Below are 26,444 nucleotides of genomic sequence, written 5' to 3' on the forward strand. Positions count from 1 at the left end.
CTCAGACAAGCAAAGGTGACTCACTCTCCCATACATGCTCAGAGGGTCTGTCCACAGACAAGCAGGTACACAGTCCTTCTCTTTCGTCTTCTCCTTCAGTGCACACATCTAGGTTTATACACTCTTCTGCAGCTTACAAAACAGCACAACATTCCATTTGGAGTGCTCTCTTCTCTCTCCATGGAGAGAGCACTCCAAATGGAATAGCGGCCATAGATCTATTACAGATAAGGCTGCATTGGGCTTGTCTTGACAGACTCAGTGAGTTTTCCTCTTGGGGATGCCAGGTTTCTAACATTTTTGTTATGGCTGATAATGTTGCCTCAGATCATTTCACTGTGTTTGTCCTTTTTAGTGTTAGTTTAGCTCATGGAATAGTGAGTTCAAAGGTTCATTTATCAGTGTGTGTGTGTGTGTGTGTGTGTGTGTGTGTGTGTGAAGCTGGTGGCAGGTACCTTTACCTGCTGAGTCATTTCTCTGGCTTATGTGCCAACAGTTTTTAAAGTAGATTTTCCCAGCCATTTTCTCCAGTCCTTAAGAAGACATTGCAAGGTCATCACTGTCTCTTTTATGCAAGAGTCATGAGCTCAGCCTGGGCCAGCACCTTGCTCAGGCTCTCAGAGTTGTGAGCATTAACCTCGCCTGCCCCTTCTGACTTTTACTCTTGCATTTAGTTCATGTGCACTTTTGAGGTCTCCCTTGTGTAAAGCCCATCTCTGAAGGTATTCCAGAGCCAGGATGTCTGACTCACCAAGGAGAGAGAAAACCCTTCCTAAAAGCCGTTGCATGTGAGGTGGGGACTGAGAGTCAAATCCAGTGCGGGCAGCGGAGGTGGGTGGGGGAGGGCAGATAGAGAAGGAGAGGAGATGAAGTCCGGCACATGTCAGAGAGGCACTGGTGCAGGAAAGGCAAAGAGGGCCCGAAAGGAGCAAAGACGGGGACGCGCAGGAGAGTCAGGACCGGCAGCAGGAACAAACTCAGAAATGTCCTGCTTTCTCAGTAGCAATAAGGTGTTATCTGGCCAGGATCATCCCTGGCACCCCTTACCTGTCCTCCTCCTCTGCTCTCTCTGAGTTGGCTCCCACCCCTCCATGCCAGAGGCCCCGTTCCAGAGCCCTGTCCCACTCAAGGACTTCTGCAGTGCCTTTGCTAGACCTAGGAAGTTCAGCTGTGGGCTCGGTCCTCCACTCATTTTAATGAGGAAAACATTTCCTCTAGGAATAAATATATTTTTAATGAGCCATTTTCTGGCATATTAAATTATTTTAGTAGTCACACTGAGTTTATTAATCCTTAACCATCTGTGCCTTATTACAAATTCAAAAACATATTAAGAGCCCCATCACCCACTCCCGGAAGAGTCATCAATTTGTCCACAGAAAATGAGCAATTTAAGCACAGATATATACTTGCTTTTCAATGCTTTTTAGGAAAAAAGTACACATATATATGTATATATATATATCTGTGTGTGTGTGTGTGTGTGTGTGTAGTGTGCCTGTGTGTATGTGTGTGTGTGTAATAACACTACCAACCATCAGGATTGGGGAAAAACTTGGTTCTTTTTCTTCTGACACAGGCATTGCTTCCTCTCGACCTTGCCTAATGCTGGAACTGCTGTGGAGGGCTGACTTTCTTATACTTGTCATTATTATTAATTATTATTATTTCAGTTTTCAGTCTTATTTTCTGATTTAAAAAGTGATAAGATGACTTGGGGAAAGTTTCCAGCAGAGAGATAAAGCAGTATAAGTCCGAGGTGGAATGTGGAGGGAATTTTCTTTTTAAGCACAGTCTCACTGTGCAGCTCTGACTGACCTTAAACTCACAGAGACACGATTATAGGTGTGTGCCAGCACACCTGCGCTCTCAGAGGGGAGATTTTTACGCTCTTCAGAGGGGCTCACCATGGTATTGGGAGCACAGGTCAAAGCTTTCCTGCTGCACACCTGGAGCCCCATGACAGAGAAAGAAGCGAGCAACGGAAGCCAGCTGAGATGTTGGTGCCTAAGTCCCCTGAGAACTGTGGTCCTGGGGATTGGGAATCGGTCTTAGAAAAAAGGCTTTTCTATAAAGGGCTGAGATAAGAGCCAGGGCCCCAGAGCTGGGGATGGAGCAGAAGACTAACCATTCACTGAGCTGTGTCTGCATCAGGCTCAAGAGGGATACAGAGAAGGTGCCACTCACTCCTCCATGGGAGACAGATTTCTGTGTTTCTAACAGCATTCCCATTCACCTCTGCCCTTCCACCCAGGTTATCAGATCAGATTAGCACTGGGCATCTAAAAGGCGAGAAAAGTTATGAACGACAATGGGTGTGCCCTGAAGCATACAACCAGGGGTCAGAGCAGGGGGGAGGGAGGAGGCTCTCCTGTCTCTCAGCTGTTGGCATTTTAGGCAAAATCTCCACAGACGGTCATAGGGTGCTTGTGTCCCATAGGGGCTGATTGCTCCTTAGCCAAGAGCCTGAGAAGGGGGGAGATCATGGAGAGCTGGGCCTCAGATTGTTGCTCAGAAACCTAACTGAGCCAATTATAACATAGTCTGTGCTGGTCTCAGCTACAGCTTTTAATTCTTGGCCTACTTTGATTCTGAAGCAAGTAGAAACCGGGGAGGGTTGTGCTTAAGAAGGAAGAGGAAAAAGTATCAAGCAAACCAAGGGCTTACCACGCACGTTACATCCCCCTGCCTCTCTTCAACGCACTGTGCATTCACACTGCATGGGTTCAGTGCTGGGTTCCTGCAGCTCCTCTCAGCCTTGCATCCCCTTGTCTGATCGCCAGTGTACCCTGGTTGGCAAGGCCCACAGCGATAAGATCCCTACAAGGAACAAAGATGAGGTGATAAGCTGGAGTCTCCACTCTGTGGAACCAGGGTTGAGCATAATGACCCATAGCTCTTGGCTCACATGTGTGTCTCCTAGCTTCCTGTGTGTTGGTGAATGAATACATACATACATATATATATATGTGTGTGTGTGTGTGTATGTGTGTATGTATGTATATATACATACATGTATATGTATGTATGTATGTATATATACACGAGACATGTAGAGTGGGCACAGATGTTATGAAATTGTGTGGAGGTCGGAGGACAGCCTGTGGGAGTCAGTTTTCTCCTTTCACCAACGGTCCCAGGAATTGAACATAGAATGCTGGGCTTGGCAGCAAGTGCTTTTCCCTGCCGCGCCATGTCACTGGCCCAGAAATTGTGATGCTATGATATGTGTCGATATTCAATGTGATGCTATGACGTGTGTCGATATTCAATGTGATGCTATGACATGTGTCGATATTCAATGTGGTGCTATGACGTGTCGATATTCAATGTGGTGCTATGACATGTGTCGATATTCAATGTGATGCTATGACGTGTGTCTGCACTGTGAAATAATTACCACAGTTAATTTACATAGCACAGCTGTCACCTCACTTAGTGGCTTGTTTTTGTCTTAGATAAAGTATCACTTCACAGTTCAGGCTGCCCTGGATCTCACTAGGTAGCACAGAACAGCCCTGAACTTAGGGTGATCTAAATTAGGGTGCCTCAGGCCCCTGGGTACTGGTATTGCAGATGTGACCTTCCCTCTTTGGTTCAAACGTTTATTTTACGTATATTATACAGCACTGTAAAACATGGCGCCATACTTTTATGATAGTACCTTAGAATGTGTTCACCCACAAAGCCTAACTGATTGAATCATTTACAGTTGATTTTAGTAAATTTGCCGGTGATTTTTAAAATAATCTATCAGTTTTGTTGGACATGCTGTCAACTCAGTCCTTTTCCCAGCTTCTCTTTTTCTGTTGCTATTGTTTGTTTTTTTCCTCTTGCCTACTCTTTCATCTTGGGGTTCTCTGGAGGTCTATCCACTGTCTACTTTTCTTCTCTCTGGTGGTTTCTGTTATTACCATTATACCAAGGTTTCCCAAATCTGTTTCTGCAGACAAGCTTTGTCCTAGAAAAGGCTAAAAAGTGTAAGAACCATTATTTTCCTAAAAGATAACAGCATCGTGGACGATGCCTCAGGCTCTGCAACAAGACTGGAAGCCCAAGCTGCTTGTGGCCAGCCTCAGCCTAACTACACAACATCCCTGTGTTGCAGACGTTTAGTCCATGCTGCCGTCTGCTCATAGGGCGCTTCTGAGAATCGATGGATATGGTGGCATTCATTCAAGGACCTACACTTGCAAGGAAATATGGAAGTTAGGAATTAATGTTTTCCCAGAGAATTGTTGTAAGCAAAAAATCAAGCCTTTTGTAAAAGTTACGATGATGGACAAGAATCAGAACCTTTTTTTGTTGTTGATATTCCACTCTGTTCCATCTTTAATTTTCACACAGTTAATACGAATGTCCAGAAATAAAGCCTATGCCAGAGTATTTGAATTATGGGCTCCCATAAGTGCTAAGCCTTCAAATTTAATGCAAATGGCTTTTGAAAAGTTTTCTTTTTTAAAAGATAAAAACTACCGTTTGATGATCCTGTGGTCACCAGTAAAATACTGAACCATGAATATAAGCCAACAGGCTCTTCATGTTGAGGATGGTCCTCATCTTCACCATCCATTTAACTAGATGTAGAGTCCCCTGAGAGACCCAGCTCTCTGGGTATAGTGTGAGACGTTTCCAGAAAGATTTAACTAAGGAAGGACCATCCCACTGTGAGCTTCAGTGGCTCCATCCAGTGGGCGGCAAGAGGACAGTACTACTTGAAGAGCAGCATTCATCTGTCGTTTTGCTTCCTGCTTCTGGGCACATAGTGACCAGCTGCCCCACGCTCACTGCCCATCCCTCCCGGGCACAATGGACGAGGAGCCAAAGGAAGCTGTCCCTTCCTAAAGTTGGCTTTGCCAGTAACTATTTTCACCGTGATGAGATGGCAAAATAATTATCAAAAAACAATTTTGACAAAGGATAAAGAACTTGGCTTATTAATATAAAATTAATTATTAATTATCAAATGACTCTAACAGTAAACATGCTTTCAGCACAGACTTTTGCCCTCATTCTGCCAATCACATGTAATATGTTCATATGGTCTATGTGTTTGGAGTTATGACCTGCTTCTGAGCTGGCCCTACTTTGATAGAAGAGCTGTGAGAAATACTTACCAGAGTGTTAATGCAGATCGAATTCAGAACACATGCTCCATCTCGACACTCATCAATGTCATTGCACACCTAGGCATAAAAATTCAAAGACATCTCAGACCAACTGCCTAACTAGAGAGGCAAACATGTCTTTCCATGTTTGGGGAAAGACACACAGACTTTTAGGTACAATGGTGAGTGATGATTATTTTAGCTCTCTGGGCATTGGTGCACTTAATCTAATCACAGATGCTGCCTTTGTGCAGGTTCAAGATGTTCAGAGAAGATGGCGTGCATAACTTATTCTAGTTTGTAAACTTTAGTCAGGAGAGCCTTTTCCTTTTTTTCCCACTTGGTACCCAACACGCTTCTGAGGATTGCTGTTTTTCTTCAGTTCTAGAAACTTCTCTCCAGTTTGGATATTTCTGGAGAATCAGAGGAATCCTGAGCATTCTCATAATAGTGTCTTTCGGTCCCTGCCCTCTCACTTGTTTTGTGAATCTTGGCTAAATTCCAAGAGGTGGTCTCAGAATCACTTCTCAGCTTCTCATGTTAGCTGTGTCTAGTTTGTTTTACCTGTTGACTGAGTTTTTAAAATCAGTTTTTATTACCATATAGTACGTTCCATTGTGACATTTCACACATGTTATCTATTGAGTTATTAAACTCAGTGGTTCTACTTTTTATTGATAACACCCTTTTCCCTTTCCTCAAAAAAATGATTTTACCTAGCTTTTTGTTTATTTATTTTTAAATGTTTTCAATTTGAATAGAACTCTTCCCATGCCCCACTACCCTCAAGTTAATTGCCACTTTTTCTTTGATTAATATATGTATGTATATGCATAAACAGAAATAAATAACGTCTGCATCTGTGGCTCAGAGAACATTTGATTTTTTTTTTTAATTTTTAAAAATTTTGTTTTTTTCTTTTTCAAGACAGGGATTCTCCGTGTAGCCTTGGCTGTCCTGGAGTTGCTTTCAGAGAACATTTGAAAAGAGGGGATGGAAATATCATAAGATCCAGAATACTAAGACATCTTTTGTGGAAACAGTTTCTCCTAGAAACGTCTGCATATACAAGACCAGAAAATAGCAATATCAGTGGATACATTAACATGAAAAGGGGAAATTTTCATGGAGTCCCACTTCTAAACAAAGAACTACAGGCCACTGCTGACTGCTAGGAGAAGGGGAATTAGCTTCTCCCAGGTGTGAGCCCATGTTGGTTGTTCAGTGCAGAGTGGTCAGCCTTGAAACCACATACACGAAGTGATAATACTTTTATTTGAATACTTCTCGCACTGTCTGGTTTTTCCAGACAGTGCCCTTTCTTTGACAACAGCACTGACCCTGTTCAGTTGGTGTTTTCCCTGTTCCCTCATCACAGCTTCTTCATAGTGGCCCTGAGAGGGGCCTTCGCTGGCGCTGGTGCCGGCATCTGCACACCTATGGCTCGGTGTTGTAACAGGCTCAGGAAGGTTTCACCCAGATAGCTGACAGCACAGGCTTATAGTTTGTGACTGTAACCTTGGTGCAGTGCTGCCTGGTAAGTGTTTTCCCCTTTATCAACCGTGTCCCAAAGCTGAAGTCAAACTCTCTTGCTCATTTGAGCTACCCATGTTTCTCCATCTCTGTGCCGTGAAGAGGAACATTATCTAAGGATCGGGCTTTACCTAGGATAAATAAATACAGACGAGGTCTCCTGATGTTCATGACTGCTGCACTCATGTGCACACTGAATGCCCTTGCTCCTGATGTCCATGAGCTGGTGTGACACTGGCATCCCTTAGAGCCCTGGAAACACTATTGTCTTTGAATTCTACTGAATTTGGCAATTCATTAAAAATTTATCATGAAGTTTTAGCAAAATGACTCCTTCATACACTCACACAAAGACATGCATACACAGTAGGGGTTAGGAATTCATACATATATTAATATATACATATGTGGATTCATATATCCACTGTCAAGTGTCCCTTACTAGCTTACATCAAGCATTTCATATGACATTTTGCCAATTTTCCTCGGTTCAATCTGAGAGATTTTGTCCTTAGAAGAAAAACTAGGCTCATCATCTTAGTGGCTCCTTGTCATTCTTATGTCCAATGTGCTTTCTTTTTCTAGCTTGAAAAATGATGCCCTCTAGAATCCTTTGATAAGCAGCAACAAAATAATGACCCCATTGCCCTTTTTCAAAACTAATAATTTCCCTAAGGTAGTAAAATATCTTTATAGACCAAGAATTTTTAAGAGCCCAAAACATCAAAAAGCATTTCACAGTCAGTCAATTAAATAATGACCAGATATTGCAGAGCATTTGGAGATAAATGGAGACTGTCAGGCAATACTGAGATGCTTTGTGGCAATTTATAGCTTATATAAGAAAAAGGGTAGGCTTCCTTGGAGGGTTTATTTCAACTCTTCAAACCCTCTCATCTGAAAGCAGCTTCGGATTGGCAACAATGACTCTGTAAAGTGATCTAATTTCCCCAAGCTTTTATTTGACTCTCAGATTCTCAATTTATTCTACAGGACAAGATGTCCAAAGGCTATCAACAGAGTGAGTCTAAAATCATACTGCATACCTTAATTCCACGGTTCTAGTAATTCTCTATTACCCCAACTGTAACAGCTTCCTCTCACTAGACTTTGTGGACATACGCCCTCAGAAATGAGTCAAAACACTTTCCTTGCTGTATATCACGCTACGCCGCAAGGCACTGGCTGCTGCTCGCAGTGGTGAAGGGTTGTGCTGAGAAGCTGAGAAAATTGTTCGATAATGAGAAATGAATGGAAAATTACCATTTCTGCTCACCTGCTTGTTCGTCTTAGCAAAGTTGATCCCAACACCCTGTACCATGGGCCCCGAGAAGCCTACTGGACATGCACCACAGCTGAAACCCGGAGCCAGGTTCATGCAGCGCACACCTGGATAGCAGGGATGGTATTTGCACTGGGGAAAGAAAAGGTTCAGTCTATAGCTCTGTGGGGAAAATAACTTGGAACTTTCCACAGCCTATTTTCATATGCTTATTTATTCCTTTATATTCTGTGGGTAAATAGACAAGAGAAAAATTGCAATTTCCAACATCATAGTTACCTGTTGAATTCCTGATTACCCCAGGTTGGGTTGTCCTGTAGCCGTTTACTACACTATGGAAGAGGCTCTGTCAACACTAAATTGCTCTTTAACAATAGCCAGTTTATGTCCTGGTGTCCACGCTCTCTGGTATTCTAACAATGTCCTGGGAAAGGCTTGTGTGCCTGCACCAGTCGCCAGGGGCCTTTTAGATGATTCCTAGAGCATCAGGTAATCTTTCATGGAAACTGGGGGGCAGTTAGACAGGGTCCTTCAGGGAGGGCTTGCCTCTCTGCCCTGTCCTGTTCGTGACAATTCCAAGGCCGCCTAAAGAGCCTACAAGATGGTTCTGATATCTATTATTAAAAAAAAAATTAACTATTGTAAAAAACATGAGCATTTCCTGCCCTTTCAAAACAGGAGGCAAATTCCAGCTCACAGATAAAAACCAGATACAGTTCTGTGGAAGATGTGCAGCGTCAGTTTTCCAACTGAGAGATTCCTAGAGGCCAGCCTAACCTCACACTCTTTGGGCGCAGGCAGTTGTCTGAGCAGCCATTAGCCTTTAGGGCCCATGTGAGAGGCGTCTCCCTCCACTTTCCTTTCAGTCTTCTCTCCGGTGCACAGTTTGGGTGCAGCTTTGCTACCAGCTATGGGCGCTGTTCTGTGACCAGACTCGGGCCTGGATGATGGTTCTGCTGGTTTCCTGCCAGAGTTCTGCCTGCTGGCTGGAGAGCTGGCACGCTATCACTGGCTGCATGGTTGTGTGCCTCGGCTGCCCTCAGGCCTCCCTAACAGATGTGCTTGCAGTGAGGGTCCCTCTGCTCCACTGTTTAAGAAGCGCAAAGAAAGCTATCACCACTTCTGAAACAAGGGCCCTTACACTGACCCTTAGTTCTCACACATGCAGACTTCTAACATAGACTGTTCAGAGACACAGTCAGCACAGATGTTGGAGGAGAAAGTAGGAACTACAGCAATGTAGCGATGTGGCCAGTAAAAAAGCTGGGAACAAGCTGGAAACACAGAGAAAAGTGACAAGGACAGCCATAATTGTATGTTATGCTTTCTGGCTGCCACTCATTGTGTCTCAGGAATGTCAAGCCTCCGTAAGGCTTCTTTGAAGCCTGGAGGACAACTCAGGTGGCCACTAATACACAGCCTGGCTTCTTGATGCACAGTGGCAAGGAAGAGACCTGGAGGGCCTACCCTGTCCAGCTGAGTATTACCTCATCCACGTCGGAACAGGTGATCCCATTCCCTGTGTAACCCTCTGGGCACGGTCCACACTGGAAGCCATCCCTGGTGTCCATACAGCGGACACCTCGGAAACAAGGGTTGGAGTCACACCGGCGTGTTGGGCGAGTTGGGGGTGCTGGAGGAGCTATGGGCACCAGCGTGTTTGGGGTTGGGGACTGAAAGCTGAGAGGACCTGCAAAACAAGACCAGTTCAATCCATAGGTTTATTAATTCATGCAGACTATGTAGGATACAAAATGAAAAATGGCTTCCTCATGGTTTTTCCTTTTCCCATCAACTCCTGTGCAGAACTGTGAGAAGCTGCGGTCATGTGGCCTCACTTCAGACCCTCAGTCTGTACCACCCCCCTCAGAAGGAGCAGGCCACCACAGGAGCACTTACCGCAAGCCTGGCATTCGGCAATAGTGTTTCGCAAAAATGACGTTTCCTTGACCTTTAGAAATACAAGGAAATAAGTGTAAAGGAATACTTAAATAACCCAGAATGAAAGCATCCTTGTAGACCTGCCCAAGAAAGGTTCTACAGCACTCGAAGAGCCTCCCACTGCCTTGGCCAGGGAGCCTCACTGCAAGCGTGTTCCCCTCTTTTCTTCTGACTGAGTCTGGGCCAGTGGGCTGTGTGGGGCTATGTGAGGTATGCCTCAGGCCTACGTCCTTCCTGCCCATGCGGGCCAGCCACTCCTCGGGCCAGCACATAAAGCTGCTCTGCTCCTCACCTGTTGCCTCAGGAGATCCTTCACCTCTCCAAGGAGCTGGTTTAATTGTGTCATTTGACCCAGGAACTGTCGGTTAAAGTCTCCTGTAGGAACAGCAAAGGTAAGCAGCGGTCAGCCAGTGTGGCTTGGGCCCGCAGGACTAGAATTTAGGGCCTTTCTTGTACATGTTAGGCAAAGCACTCTACTATTAAGTTACATCCCGAGCCCTTGGGCTTTTCTGAGACAGGGTCTTACTATGTAGCCCAGGCTGGTATCAAACTGGCAATCCTCCTGCCTCAGCCTCCTGAGTGCTGGGAATACAGGAATGCACCTCTGTGACTGGTTGGATGACATTTCTAAGTGACTCAAAATTAAATGACTCTCTAGATAATCACTATGGCAAGGTTATTCAGAACCTAGGGTATCTGAATTCAATTTAGGGTGATTTATCTAATTCATCTAACAAAATAATGCCACTCATGCTGTTGGTTAGTTGGTCCAAATTTGCAAGTTATAAAAATAAAAGGGTGGGGAGCAGGGGTTGTCTCAGACATGGACTCTGTTGCCTACTTTCGGATTCCTTTCCCCTAGATGGGTGAACTGCCAGGCCACTGAGGAAGAGGATTCACTCAGCCATGATGGGACTTGATGTGTTGGGGGACTCCTCTTTCTGAGGGGTAGGGGAGGGGGAGGGGGAAGAAGGGAGGTTGGGTCCGGGAGAAGAGGGAGGGGGTGAGGAGAGGATGTAAAGTGAATAAATAAATAAATAAATAAATTCCAAATAAAAGGGCAGTGAAGAGATTCCCTGGCCTGGACTTAGTCCACCAGCCTGATTTGTACAGGGGCCGTCTCTGGGGCCATCCCAGCCCGGATCTGGTTAGGGGCTCAGCCCCTTTAGGAGTCTTGACACGAGTCTGTGTTGATGAGAATTTACAGTGCACATGGCCCTGGAGCCCACACCTGTGCTTGTCGCAGCCAGGGGCTCGCTCTGCTGCAGGAAACAGTCTTGTAGGCTGGCCACCTGGAACAGCGACCCACGCACCACCAGCTTTAACTCTTCTAAGAAGTCCTGGGAGAAAAAAAAAACATGCATACCACAGACCAGTGCCACCATTCAAAAGCCAGAGTGCCTAACAAGACCAGCCCAGTGTGCTTGGAAACAGGCGTTAACATCATTTCTGCAGGCTCACATTTTCCCGTGAGCTTGTGTGGCCCACCTTTTTTACTAAAGCACATGTGGAAATAGCCAGTTGCCAAGGAAAACCCTGGCATCTGAAGGGGGGTTTTCTGTCACCAAAAACAAAACATGGTATTCTGTGGCAGGAACCTCTCAAGGACTGCTGGGAATTTGCGTATAGAATTTAGATGACAGTCTGAAGTAGCTGTCCTTAGCACGTCTTGACTCCAGGTTGTCACAACAAGCTTCTGACTTTCTTGGGCCACAGGAATGAGTGACACTATATTCTATGATCACTAGGTACTTGTCACTGTTTCTCACATTTTTTTTGTCAGTTTCTCCTTGTTGGTCACAAAGTCAGTCTCCTGACTCTTTTACCTTGTACTCATTCGTATGATGTGACTATGGCAGAAAAAGTTTGTTTTAGCTGGTTGTGGGTTCCTACCTGTGGCTTCCTCTGGAAAGTCCTCAATTCAATGGACTCTGGGTTCTGGGTGAGGCCAGAAAAGGCTCGGGGGAGGTTGTGCACGGAGTCCACCTGGGTGCAGTCCAGGTAGAGTTCTATGGAGCCAGCGCCTTTCTGCAAATTGCTCAGTTTCAGGAGAATCCTGTGGCGCCTCCCATCAGCCAGTTGCAAGTTGTTGAAAACCACCAAGTGGATCTTCCCATCATTCTTCAGGTAGCGGAGGATGGCTGGAGCCAGATACAGAGCAAAGGTGTTATGAAAGGAGGAAAGATGGCTCTGGGCTAAGGGACCTTCCGGTCACAGGCTGGACTACTGAGCACCATGTAGGGTGTAAGCACGAACGTTGATTTACCAGTTTCTGTGGCCAGGTACTATCCTTGACACGGTGCAGTGCTATCAGGTGACTTACCTTTCTCCTGAGGGTATTTTGTAAGAATGGAAAACCACAGAACTCTAGAAAACCCAAAATTAAACCCTACAACTTTAATAAAGAGAACCTTCCCCCATCAGAAAGTCAGATAAAATTCATGTACATTCCTAAAGCCATGCATTCACCAACTCGCCAAGCACAGGTGCCTCTGAACATTCCAGGACAGTGTGCTGTTCTCAGCTAGCCTCCTAGGCACCCTATGAAACTAGAGTATGCACTGGGGCAGCAGTGAAGCTTAGACAAGGGGCTTGCTCACGTCACCGTCAGGGTAGGACTAAGATCAGAGCGCCAGTGTGATGTGTTCCAGGACACGTCTAGATCTTTGTGGGCATATTTAACACCATGTTTTAGATGTAGCACTGTCTTTGGCAACCCATCCCTAATGGAAACTATGACCATGACCTTATTTTCTGTTCTCCCAAATGCAAAAAATAGTGATCTTATTATATGCACAAACTAAAGACTCATGGGAATTTTAATTTTCTGGCTTTCAGCTCTTTTTTCTTTCTCTCTCTTTATTGATGTCCTAAATATATTAGGACCTGAGCTAAAACATGGTCCTAAAAGATAACAATTTGTGAGTTGAACTCTTTGGATGAGTTTTTGCTAGAAAGACTAAAATGACTTGTTTCCAAGGGTTTGATGAACTTGTCGAGACACTCTTAGGCACACACACACACACACACACACACACACACACACACACAAATCTAACACATTTATATTAAAAAACAAAAAGTGGAAGCTAGTGTACATATTGAAGTCTCTGGTGGTGTTGATCTGTGTGATTTGCAAGTAACTTGAAGTGACTTTCCTCAAGTGCCTCTTCAGCTAACTGGAATCGCCAAGACAGAGCTGACATGGAGGCCAGCTAGCCAAGAAACTGTTATGTTTCAGTGTTGCCAAAGAAAACGGTATATTTTAAGGCTTTGCCCACATTACTCTTTCTAGGTTCACTTCCTGCTTCCTCTGAAGACTGCTCGCTTTGTTTTTCATTTGACAACCCTGTAGGGAGAAGAACAGAACTCGTCATGTTCTGTGACATGCGCATGCCAGGAGGGGCTCTCGCAGAGTTCTTTACAGTCTGTGTGCTTCCTGTTAGAGGGAACTTGTGAGATCTGGGCCTTCCATGGCGGTGCAGTGTTAAGTCTCCTGAATATGGGTAAGGCTTAATACAAACATTAAACATGGCGTGAAAAGACCGGAAATGATGATTGCAGAATACACACAAGGAGACATTCTCCCTCTTCTCTCCCTATCTTCCCTCTCTTTCCTCCTGAGTTTGGGGGTTCTAGGTGTTGACTCACTTCCCCTGAGAAGAAAATGAAGATTTGTTTTGAATCTTGCATGCAAGAGAATCTTTCCTCTTTTCTTTACTACTAACTGTATCACAGGTTAATTTAAAATGATGGCTGCATGGCTTGGAATTGGATGCGTGTACAGTAACAGAGAGAAGAAATTGAAAGCAAACATAAGCAGCACTTCACTTCTTAAAACTTCAATTCCTTCTCTACTCAGAGCATTTTGCAAATACCTGGTGTTTTACAAGCCAATAAAAATACCACTTGTCTATTAAACTTGAATTAGGTCATGCACACTTTTAGCCAAAACACCATCATTCTAGTTAGAGCTACTATTTATCCTCCCTGTATTAAGAGTTTAAGAAGACAGACATGCATTTAAGACGCAGAGTTCAAACAAATGCTCTTGATTTTCCTCCCCCAAACTAAGATTTCTGTGGTTTTAAAAAAACAAAACAAACAAACAAAGTAAAAAGCCAACATCTCTTCGGCGCCATGCCACTTTTAACAGACCTTTGCGGGGCACATGGGCCATGGCTTATTGTCATAACTGAACAGTTGAGATGAGCTTTATAAACATGCCCAGTGAGCAAATGCTGTGAATATGAACTTTCAAAGAACAATTCAGGCTGCTTTTAAAGCTTTCCACGTAGACAAAAGCTGACAGAGTGGCGCTTTCCCGTCCTCGCCTACGCAGCAAGCCTGCCTGTATGCTCAGACTGTCCTGAAGAGGTGCCATATTTCTGCCATTATTTTTTCGTGCATATGCAACAAAGTCTCCCAAATGACACATTCCCTCAAGCGCCTAGGACTTGTGACAAGGGGAAAAAGGGGGTTGTGGAAACTTTCACAGTGTCTGCTAAAAAAATTATCCAAGTGCTTTGACATTTACCATTCTTCATTCTTGAGCCAATGACTTTTGTTCTCTTATTGCTTTCATTTTTCATTTTTCTCTTTTATGGCAAATTTCCTACCTCACTGCCTCCATACTTTTATACTATATCCTCCGAGCCCTTAGTCCACCCCAGAAGGGAGTCGGGGAAGTCAACTTTTCCTCATCAGTTGTCACAGAGACCCTCAAACAGCGCTGAGTTTTTAGTCTCTGGAGACCCTGCAGCCGGCTTGGTGGGTGCCTCCAGACCTTCCCAGAATGCACGTGCTCCCTCTTTAGAGAGCTGCCGGAGTTCAGAAGCCAGCCCCTGACCCCGGAACACCACACCTCTGCCAGGTCGGCTCTCAGGGGAAAGCTCCCTGGGCACAGCCTGTTTCTCCAGCTACCGCAGTCAGTTCCCATGGCTGCACACCAGTTTGACTCTCCACTAATCTTGCTGATGTTGGCAGATGCCGCTGCGCACTTGCTTCTGCCTCTATCTGCTGTGCCCATGGGTTCCTCTGCTAGAACCCTGCCTCACCCTTCCACCATTGGGCCTTTTTGTCCAGTTTTAAGACTGGAAGACTGAGGTTCCTCTAGGATTATCCTGATTCCATTCTTGCCTGTTTACTTACTTAGTAGCTTGTGCTTACTTAAATGTGTATGGATGTTTTGCATGATATATGCTATGTGCACTAATTTGCACTTGGTACAGGCAGAGTTCTGAAGAGGGTATCAGATTTCCTTCAACTTGAGCTACAGACCACTGTGAGTTGCCAGCTGGGTATTGAGGGTCACATCCAGGGCCTCTGTAAGAACAAGAGCTCTTAACCACTGAACCATCGCTCCAGACCCAATTCTTCCTTTTTAGAGCAAGCACACTGATAAGCAGATGAACTCTTCCAATGGCTCCCTAGTGATTTCTGGTCAATTCTAAACTCCTTATCCCAGGACAGGCCCCAACCTGATCATTGCCCTAATTTCCTTCCACACTCTGAGTCTATTTCTTCTTCACATTCTTGGTGTCTGAAAGGAGCCCTATGGCTGTTTGTTGTTGTCACCCACAGTCATGCCTTAAAACAACAACAACAACAACAAAAACATGGAGGACTTTTCTCTGTAAGTCTAGCCTATTTGTGTCCTTGACAGTCTGAGGCCTGTTCTGATGTCACAGGGTGACAATTTCTTACCTGTGTACCAAGTGACATGGGACCCAAGCTGCTGAGCCTGATTAGATGCCCTCTCAGTGGCTGCTATGAAAACAAAACCACAGAACTAAACCCAAGTGAGGAAGTTTTGAAGTTGTGCTATATTGGGAATGAATTTTCCAAAAAGTGCTTTGGAAGAAATGGACCTTGTAGTAAAAATGTTATATCATACCGAATTTTAAAGTAATGAGGCAGGGTGCCAGCTTTAAAAACCTAGAAACGATAGCACTTTGTCTGCTTGGGCAGATATTTGAGAGTGACCTGGCTGCAGGCACGCAGGGAGGTGGCATAATGGCAAATGACTTTACTCTTTAGTTCTTGGAAGTCTCAGATGAAAACCACCACTGCCAAATTGGGTCATATTTTAAAGTTATTATAATTTCAGAAATGCCTTCTTGCTATCACCCTCACTGTACTGACAGATTCACAGATGCACTCATGATGACCAGTTGTCAGAATTTTTAACTGGGACTCCAGTCTGGGATGCTGACAAGAAAGGTGTCACCATGCCGGATATTAGAATGGCTTCAAACATACCCAACCACATAGTTTCTGCAAAATACTCATTTGTATGAAGATCTTACCACCTGTGTTACTAAGAATTTGACAGGTCATTTGCACCAGAAACACTACCTCTTGAAGCTAAAGTTCTTTACCATACATTCATTAAACAACAACAACAACAACAACAACAACAACAACAAAAACTCCTCTCAAACAATTTATATGTACCAGACACTATAATTCCATAATTTCTACAAAAGGCTGTGTCACTATTTTATTCATCTTGCATATATGGAATCAGTTACCTTTGGGGCCCTGCTGTAGTGCCTACAAAATGCTGTGGCAATACAAAAACAGAGAAAGTCCTGTCTTATCTCTGCTGAGAAAGAGCTCATAACCTACTGAAGAGTCTTGTATGCAATTAAAGTACCAAGTGAGGTACAGTTACTACCTCTCTTTACTAGAAATCATAAAGTCACCTAGAGAAAAGTATGCGATGGTGTTTAGATGGATCTTCGGTGTTCAGGATTTTGGTATTTGGAGACGGTGTGGGACATGTAATGGGGAGAGCACAGGGCAAGCACAAAAGGGCAGAAAAAGAAAGATGACATGAGTGGGCCGGAAAGGGATGGTACTCTTCCTAACGGAAGCATGGACTGCAGAGAAGGCTATACTGAGGTACAAACTGGCCAGCACAGTTGAGGGTTATGCGTAGAACCTGGAGAGGTAAGGCAATCACATCTCATTCATTTGGGAATGGGGGACACCACAGGTCTTCGCGGTTGGGTGTACCTTGACCAAAACTATTTAGTGAGTGATAATGAAATGACAATGGGTAGGATGGCTTGGAGAAGGGGGAAGAACTGAAGCAGAGAGCTTACTGGCAAGCTCTTCTACAGTCATCAGTCTGCAGTCACCCTTTGGTTCATTCCAGGTTCATCTGAGATCAGCGGGCCTGTTCTCCAGGATCCCCATGCAGTTATCCTCCAGTCCCCAGGTTGGGTTCTTTAAGTCAGTAGAAAGACAGCTGGATTCCTTCTGGGTGTGGAAGTGTTTTCTTTGCAAACTATCCAAAGGGAGAGCAGCCGAGCTTCGGCCAGTTGAGGGATGCGGAGACCACCATGCAGGGAGGCCACTCTCTCAGACCTCCACGAACTATGTCAGCACGGTTACCACCAAACAGTTCAACAAGAAGTCATGCCACAGCACACAACACCTCTTCTCCTTGGACCTAGGAACTCGTTGCTTCTTTACTTTCATGGCTGCTGCTCCTTTCTAGAACTTTGGCTTTGGCAATGATGGCAAATATGTGTACCTTCCCTGTTTTTCTAGAGAAACAACTCTATATGCATTATTCAACTCTCCAAGCTTTAATACTCACAAAATGTCTCTTTCTGAGAATTCTCATTTCTGAATTCCTGCAGAACACTTTTTGTTGTTCGAATTTTTTCTAAGAATCATGTCTTTTCTAACAGGCTGGCAGGTGAGGTATGTTGGTTAATTTTCCAGTGCTGTGAAAAAAATGGCTGACATCAACAAATTAAAACAAGCTGGTGGACTTTGCCTCATATCTGCAGAGGTCCACGGGCAGAGCACCATGATGGGGAGCATGAGGTAGAGCAAAAACTGATCACTTTGTGTCAACCATAAGAGAGAGAGAAACAGAAGTCCCAAGTCTCCATGTCCCCGTCCAGGGCACACCCCCCAGTGACCCACCTTGCTCAGCTACATGGAATGCTCTTGCAGTGGCACATGGGCTTAGTACATGGGCTTCTGGGGGACATTTAAGATTTAAACCATAGGAGGGAGGTTGGGAAGAGCTTACTGGCGCAGTGCTTGCCTAGTGCACATGAGACCTTGGGTTCTTTGTCCAGCACCAGAAAACAAGTGAAGGTTTCAATCAGCTGTCTCATCTTTTCTATAAAAGGTCGATCATCTAGAACTTACAGTGGCACGTCATAGCCAGCTTCTCTTCAGAGGGAACAGTAACAAGCCCTTCACTCATTTCTGTACATGCTGTGACTGAATGTCACTTTGGCTTTGAGAGTAAATGGGAAGAGTCGATTCAGGGAGGATTGTTTCCTGTGTTCCCTGGCATGATGGTCTACACAGACTGACCATTTTAGAAACAGAGGGAGCAATGTGGCAAGTAAGAAAAGCCAGGGTAGTTTTTTGGTCTAGTTATCATATTGAACTGAGCAGGAAAAAAAAGTTTTTCAATATCATCTGAAATAGCTAAAAAGTCAGTGACTAATTCAACAGATGTGAACAGAATGGGGCTGCTGTCTCATGGAGGGTAAGTGTACCTCTTAGCATGGAAGGGAACAGGGGAAAAGCAGGAAGGGCTGGTCCATCTGCTCATAGTGTCTCAGACATCACCCTGACACTCAGGGACAGACCAAAAAAGACCATAGGCAAGTGTGTGGGAGGAGGGAAGCGGGGATAAGAATGTAGCTTAAAGGAAAAGATCCATATCCCACTCTTTTAAGCTTTTTTATGCTACCATTCTGTGCAAGCAAAGGTTTTCCTCTCTCAGCCTGTAGGCTGAAGGGTTCAAGATGAGTACATCTAAGAGACACTCAGAAACATTAGGAAGGGTCTACTTTATAAAGCAGGCTGAAATAAATATAAAATCCAGTTAGGAGCCTCGGCTCTCCTATCTCAGAAATGCTCAAAGCAGCAAAATATGTATATGTCACATTCCTTAATAAACAGGAACAAGTGTTGTCCCCAGGGCATGAATGGAAAGGAAGGGGTGAAATCCCATGACTTTTTTCTTTGGGAGCCATTTCTCAGTGCAGATAGTAACTACTTTTGACAGTAAAACAGATGGCAGATAACAGTGAGAGACTGGTGCACTGAGGTGAATCAGGCTGAGAACCATTCGTTCTTCCCTGCTGCTTGGGGTTTGTGGTCTTCTGGAAGGCCAACAAAACACTCCCAAGCTCTGAGTTACATGCTCAGCCATGGCATCCCAGGGAACACAGGGACAGCAAGGTGGTCTCACAGTCACCCACTGAAGTCTTAATCCCCATAGCATTTGTGTGTAGCATTTGAAGGTGAGACTTTGGGAGCTAATGAGTTGAGGCTGGGTCCTGAGGATGGGCCCTGTTTATAGGATTCATGCAATTGCAAGAAGAGACACAGACAGCTTGCACTGTCTCCACTGTGTGAGCTTGCACTGTCTCCACACCATGAAGAGATGACTGTGTAAGACAAGCAGCACACCTGCCTAGAACTTGGCCTTAGACTTGTCAGTCTCTAGAACTATGAGAAATAAATGCCTGTTGTTTAAGCTACCTACCCTGCACACTGATGAAAGCCAAGGGTGATAAAGGCAATGTGCAGTTGTCTTGGGCTCATCCTTTCTGAACCAGTTTCAGAATAACATGAGGATGGAACCTTGTCAGAAGGCATCTTGGTAGCAAAAGAGAGGACAGGAATATTTAAAAGTCAAAGGAAGGGATGGAGTGTTGTGGAATGCTCTTGCCCAGGCATGGCAGGGTCTCTGTATTTTTGCACTCTCAGTAGCTGTGGTTACTTGAATAAGATCTGCACAAGACTAGGCTTGTCGATATTCTGCCATAGGTTGGAGAAGGCTTCACAAGGATCCAACACTTCCCAAGGATCTATGGGTGGTCAGATTTAATGGTGGCTGGGGTAGGGAGAAACAGCTTCTTCAGTAGTGTGGCCACTGGTGGTTACATGCTCCTCTAAATAACCCTGTCTAACTCTAATTAAATGCATTGCCTTTCAATAAACAAATGAACAAGCCTCTCAAAACATGAGAAGAGGATGGGACAAGAGAGGGCAATTTGGTGGTGAAGACAGTGAAAACACATTCCCTACATGTATGTTAATGCCATAATGAAACCTCGTGTAATATGATAATATATATATTGGCCATAAGCAATTCTTCATTTCTCTCTCCCAACTACCTTCATACAGGTAAGTATGAAGAACATGGCACCGAAAAGGAAATGAGAAAAGGAAAGTAGACCCTAAATCCTGGACTAGGAAGAGCACTTCGTGAAAGTCCTACAAGTTGGCTTACCTTTGTTCAAACGCCCCATCACAGTGAACTCAAAGTATTTGCTGTTGTCATTTGAGGAGTAGAGGCCAAAGATGGTGGCCGAGCTTTTGCTCTGCAGCTTGAAGGTGGAGATTACGTAGAGCTCCTGCAGTGTGGGATCTGTCAGGACTGGTTGCAGGGAACCCGGGTTCAGCCTCTGACTGGGAGATGGCAGAAGGTCAAAGACTAGAGAGATGAGAAGCAAGTGTGTGATCAGTGAGGGACTGACTTTGGGGCAAACAATTTTTGTTGTTATAAGTTGGTGGGGGGAGCATTTGACAATAAGCTACAAAATAATGTGAAGCGTCTTGCTGCCCCTCCCCTCCCCCACATTGCCAAAATCACCAGTTCTTCCTTGTCTTAGTGGGTGGACATTTGAAACAGAAGAAATATAGCCCAATATTTATTGCTACAGCCCTAAGGAGAAGCCTAGATTTGCAAACACAAAATTGGATTTGGCTGAACAAGTGGCTCTGAAAAGGTCTCCTAAGAAAAACACTAGAGGCTTAAAGCCTCCTGTTTCTCTCAGGTTCTCAAGCAGCAAATTACACTTGTGGGGTCCTTTATGTACCTGCTGGACCAGAGCCAATTGCAGTTTCCAGTTCCATGACAAGACAGGGAAAGAGGCAGAACCCATGCATGCGGTGGTAGGAGCGGGACTTGCCACTTTTGTGACAGCATCTGCACTTCTCCTGTATTTCTGTTTTAAAAAGATCCCATCGAAGAACCAAAACAGAGCGCACCCAGAGGGATGGAGTTGGTCTACAAACAACAAAGGCTGCATTTGTCTAGCTGTGAATTGTTTTACATCACTAGGCAGCACTTCCTGGCAAATGCTTCCTAAGACTCACTGAGGTGCAAAGGGTTTGTCCAGTGCTGAGTGTCCAGTGACAAAGCTGATGGGGTAACACTGACACTCAGACTGAGGGCCTACTAATGTGTACGGACACGGCTGAATACTTCCCTGGCTGGCGGGAACTTCAGCACTGGGAGCTATCTCTTGTCTCCAGTAATCTGGTTATTAAAATGGTGAGCTCTTACAAATCAGCAAGATGATAAGCATTCTAAACAGAAAAATAGGCAGTCTACAGAAAAAGAACCACAAATGACTAACAGGTACATAAATAAATATTCATATGCTCGTTTAGTAGAAGGAATTGCTAATTAAAATAATACTATTTTGCTATCAAATTGAAAATGTTTAAAATACCTAACACTGTAGATGAGAGTTCAGGGTATTCTTTCATATTCTGTTAAGTAAAATTTAAATTAGTAAAAATTCTCTTTTCTCTGTAGTGGGGATTGAACCCAGGGCTTCATGTTAGGCACGCTCTCTATCTCTACACCATGTCTTCAGGCCAAATCGATAGAAACATTCTGAAGGGAATTTAATTAACTGTATCAAAGACTCTGAAACACAAATGCCCCTTGACCTAGCAATTCTATTTAACGGAATGTATTGGAAAGAAATGATAGATAAGACGGTAACAGACTTAGGCACATGATCTACCATCACTTGTGATCCTATAGCTTCGTTGTAGAAGAAATTGGGTGAAAATAGGAAAAGCAGGGTTGGGAATACTGAAGCTTTCTGGACTGAGCACTTTGCCATGAAAATATTAAGTGTCCTTAGCAAAGAATGACTTTACAGTTAAAGCAATGCCTGGCACCAATCAAAGCAACCCATCAGGTAAGACAGTAAATATGATATCAAAATACCAGAGACAATGTTAATGTCCTACATTACAAAACTGACTACATTAATTTTGGTCTATATTTCTGAAATGTAGTTATAGTCATACAGATTTAGAAAAATGTTCATGATAAAGTAAAAAAGTTACAAAATTATACATATGTGCAATATGTTATCTTCAGTGATTTTTTTTTTTGTTTAGACAGATTTGGAACAAAAGTTGATTCAATAACATCTTACATTAAAAGTAGCTATTTCTAGATTGTATAATGTTTTTTTGTTTACTTTCTTGCAATTCTGATTGTTTTTACAATGAACAAGTATTGCTTTGTACTAAAAAAATAAATAAATAAAATTTCTAAGACAAATTGGAGAAACCCTAGTTTCTCAAGTATGTTTATTCTTTTAAATACATAATTTGTTTCCAAGCTGGATCTATGCTGTTTCTTTTCCCTAGAAGCTCTGACATAGTAGTGAATTTAATACAAGATGTGTTGAAAAGCAAAACAGCAAATGTATCCTCCTAGCATTCCACATTCCCAAACTACAAAAACAGCTGCTGACTATATACTTCAAATGGGGAAATCAAGGTCTTTAATTTCTAAAGAATTGAAAACTTATCATTCCCACCAGTGGGAAATAAGGTTGAAATAAAGTGATTTGTCTGAAAACTCTGTTCTAGATAGGGCATCTTCAAGAAAGAGACATAAATTCAAAGTTAGAGAACTGTATTCCAGACTAAATTCCTCGTGGGCCATGCCGGCTCCACTTCCATCAGGCCTGGGATTTAACTGGCTTGAGTCTGCATGGCTAATCGTCAGATTCATTTGCTGTTCTCTCCAGAGGCTGAGCTAGGGTTAGTTTGCAATGACTTTAGAGAGGATTTTGAGGAGGAAATAAGCTACCGTTTCCTATTAATGCTATTACACTTCAGTAAAAGTACCGGAGTCAAACACTAGCCTCTAATGTTACAGGTGAAATTTCCACACTGATAAGCATGGAAATTGAATACGTGCTAATTTAGGCTTAGCAGCCCAACTCAGAGGGAAAAGGAAATAAGTGAATTAATCCAGTTGAGATGCTGATTGCCGACTTGATAAGTCTATAATAAAGAATCTACCAGAAACTTGACTTAATCAGATGGTCTCCAGCAGATGCTTTAGGTTCTATCACTTGAGCCCAAGTCTCTACAGAACTGTCAGGCTTAAGACGCAGAATCTGAACCTAACTCACGCCAGGAAGTTGTGTGCTCCAATGTCAAGAATTTATATAACAGAGAGTATTATATAACAGAAAATACCCTCTCAGGATAAGAAAATGTTTGAATTGTGTGTGTCTGTGTGTGTGTTTAACTTCCTTTCCCATCTTCTTAGAAATAGGCACGATGTGCAAGACCATAGGACTCCAGTATTCCAACCCAAACTGAAAACAGCAGGAAGGTCCTGGTTGGACCATTCGGTGACACGGGTGGCCACTGTGGGGGGGAGGGGAACACGGACTGCCTCACAGGCTTGCATTGCCCAGCTTCGGGCAGAAAGCATTTCATTTACTCCACCTGGGTTTTTCTTCCACTCTTCCCTTCCCTGCAGCGCCGAGAAGGCCGTGTGCAAGCCGCCAGAGCCACTGCAGTAATTTCTTCCCTGTGGCCTTTACAAGAAATGTTGCTTAGCCCTGAGTGCCTTCTACCTGAACGTTATTTCAAACCTCTGTCAAATTTTTGATTTTTTTCTAAGAAAAAATTAAAAAAAAAAAAAAAGAGGTTTTCTAAAATCTCTTCACAGAAAAAGATCAATTTCTGAAGAGACTCAAGAGATCAGGGTAACTCCTGGGGGGAAGTTAGCCTTTGAGTATAAGGAGCAAGCTCAGGCAGGCGTGTGGCTGAACAGCGGGTCACAGGGCGCTCAGGCTCTGCTGGGGAGAAGGGCTGCCCGGACAGACGCTGCTCGACTGCTCATCCCCGCCAGAAGACCAAGGACCCTGCGGCACATTCTGCAGTGAATGGTGGGAATAAATTTGCACCCTCCAAACTGTAGTTTAGGGAATTGGTCCCACGGTTGGGTAACGGACTTGGGGAAAATTCTAGACTTTCCTCATCACTTCCAGGTCACGACGTACTTCCATTCAGACCCCAGAGGAACTGAGAGGTGCGGGGCGAGGCCACAGGAGCCCCGGGCAGGGCAACAGAGCGCAGAGCTGCCCCATCTGGGCGATCACAGGACAGCGACAGCCACCTGGGTGCAGAGGGACCCTGGGTGGCCACTTACCCTGGGGGGCGGCCTGGGCGCCCGCCCGCTGCCACGGCTGCACAACCAGGTACAGCAGGAGGAAGGCGGTCGCGAGTGGGGCCGACATGGTGACTCTTGTGCTCCGCGGGGCCTGTGCGGGCGGCAGCCGGGGTAGGGCGCTGTCCGCGGGTCCGCCAGCCGAGAGCAGCGAGCGGCGCAGGTGGCGGGCGGGCAGTGCGCAGCCGTCGGAGGGGCGCTGGCTGCTGGGCTCCACCGCTGCAGCCCGCGCTTTATGGTCCAGCTGTCCGGAAGGGGGGGCTGGGGGAGGGCCGGCTCCGGGCGGCCCCCTTGGCCAGGATCCCCCATTTGCCGGGAAGAGCAGGGGCGGCGGGAACCGCGAGCGTGGGCCGCAGAAGGAAACGCTGGTGCGGAGACCAGACGGAATGGAGCGAGGTGGACAGTGGGAAGGTGTGGGTGGACACGGGCGCGCTGAGGAAGGGAGGGGTTCTAAAGAGAGGATAGGGTGCGAGGATGGGCAGAGAGCGCCACGACGGAGGAAGCCAGTATCCTGGCCCCGCTGGCCTTGAGCACCTCTCTTCTCTTACATTTCATGTTTTCTAGAGAAACATCGCTTGGGCATGTCTTTAAAGTCTCTTGATTGTTTTCCCAACTGATCCCTCACAGTTCTGCTTCCCGTGATCCAGAGGGCAGTAGGATTTGTGTATTTCTACAAGCTTGAGTACTTGAAGTGATGAAATTTTTTCCATCAAGTTGTGAGATACAAAGAGTGACTAGTGAAAAGGGGTTTTGTTGTTTTGTTTTGTTTCGTTTCGTTTGATTTTGGAAATAAGCACAATCAATGCATCCATGCAGACAGCGACCCATAGACCGAGACGCCTCGAGTCCTTGCTGATTTACTTCAGGCCCCTTTGCAAAGGTGCTCTGCACCCTTGGGCCGCTCCCCGCTCCCAAAAGGTTCCTTCTGAAGGTATCGGGCTAGAAAGACTAGGCAGGGGCACCCAAGTGACCCCTCTTCCTCCCAGGGAGAGCCTTCAGAGGAGAGCATGGGAAAACCACCCAGAAGCGGTGGTAAGAAGTCTCCCCATGTAACAATCCCCACCAACGCAGAGCGCCCTGCAAAGTAGTCTCGTCCTATCTTGTCCTGTCTTCTTCTTTGAGACAAAGAATTCCATTTGTAGAAGCGATCTACCCCAGCTGGGTGCTTAACCCATTCTATTCCCAAACTTGGCCGAATGATCCGGCACCACTTCCAGCTGTGTGTACAGCTAATGACCCCGAGGTCTGAGCTGTCATCCCAGCAATCTTCTCCTTGGGGTCTAATAGAGGCCTCTTTGGACTTTTCTTTAATACTGTGTTATCTAGTGCAATAGATGGAACGGGTCGCCACATGCCTGCCAATTAGACTTGAAGACACACAAAAGGGGTGGGCCTGTGCAGCTGTAAACAATGAGATGGATCGGACCTGGGAAGCTTTAGGTCCCCAAACTGTGTGTCAAGATTAGAGGGAGCCCAGCCCTCCAGCCCATGCTTTAAACAAAACAGCTTTGCCTTTAAATGCTTCATACAATTCATTCAGAGTAAGCCTCGAAACGAATGTGTGAATATTTACAAGTTTGAAAGCCAATGTTCATTGGCTTTCAGCTGGTTAAGTGTATTAGGATCTTCTTCAGCAGGTTTACACATACACACACACACACACACACACACACACACATTAGATGACTACAGGGCACCCAAACCACAAAACCACAAGTAACAAAACTTGTAATGGTACATCCCTGTAATCCCAGGGACTCAGGGAGCCAAGGCAGGAGAATCATGAGTTTGAAGTCAGCTTCAGCCACATAGGTCAAGGCTAGCATGTATTATATAGTGATACCTGGGGGAGGGGGGAGAAAAAGAAAAGTAGAGGGAGCAATTGTTATACTGCTTAACACCATAGCTTACACTGACACAAAGTAGGGCCACTCACTAAAGGAGTCAACGAGCAGGGCCACAGTCTGCCCTGTGAGCTTCTGTTCAGTGTGTCAGTGCTGTCTCTGCTCATATCAAACGTCGTTCCTCGGCGGGCTGGCCAAAGTCTGGGTAAAATGGGAAAGGAGAGGGCAATAAGAAGGTGGAGGGTAGATTCCTTACAGCTCTCTGATCCAATGACTCTGTGATTCTTGTGGATTAGATCCACCACAGACCTGGATTGTATCCTGTGGCTATTTTCTCTCCACTGCCCATGGTTCCCTGTTTGCCAACTCACTTCTTCATTATTAACCATTTTCCTACACTAAGTTTTTCCTACTTAAAATATCTAGAGCACTTCCTGTTTTCCTCATGTGGTTAGACTAAA

General features: G+C 44.9%; 1 protein-coding gene across 1 annotated transcript in view; it reads right to left on the minus strand.

The window, feature by feature from the left end:
- Positions 1-24,314, minus strand: part of Thbs4 (thrombospondin 4) — a 35,682-nt gene extending 11,368 nt beyond the window's left edge. Inside the window, exons 1-10 of the mRNA XM_055625436.1 lie at positions 24,122-24,314; positions 20,147-20,350; positions 11,758-12,005; positions 11,096-11,204; positions 10,157-10,239; positions 9,823-9,874; positions 9,411-9,613; positions 7,918-8,055; positions 5,118-5,186; positions 2,668-2,820 (exon numbers count right to left, since the gene is read on the minus strand). Of these exons, the coding sequence (XP_055481411.1) occupies positions 2,668-2,820; positions 5,118-5,186; positions 7,918-8,055; positions 9,411-9,613; positions 9,823-9,874; positions 10,157-10,239; positions 11,096-11,204; positions 11,758-12,005; positions 20,147-20,350; positions 24,122-24,209 (1,347 nt within the window). The 5' untranslated portion in view covers positions 24,210-24,314. The remainder of the gene's footprint in view (positions 1-2,667; positions 2,821-5,117; positions 5,187-7,917; positions 8,056-9,410; positions 9,614-9,822; positions 9,875-10,156; positions 10,240-11,095; positions 11,205-11,757; positions 12,006-20,146; positions 20,351-24,121) is intronic.
- Between the last annotated feature and the right edge of the window lie 2,130 nt (positions 24,315-26,444).

Source organism: Psammomys obesus, unplaced genomic scaffold, assembly GCF_907164565.1.
Source record: "Psammomys obesus unplaced genomic scaffold, mPsaObe1.curated_primary_1811, whole genome shotgun sequence".
Lineage (NCBI taxonomy): Eukaryota > Metazoa > Chordata > Mammalia > Rodentia > Muridae > Psammomys > Psammomys obesus.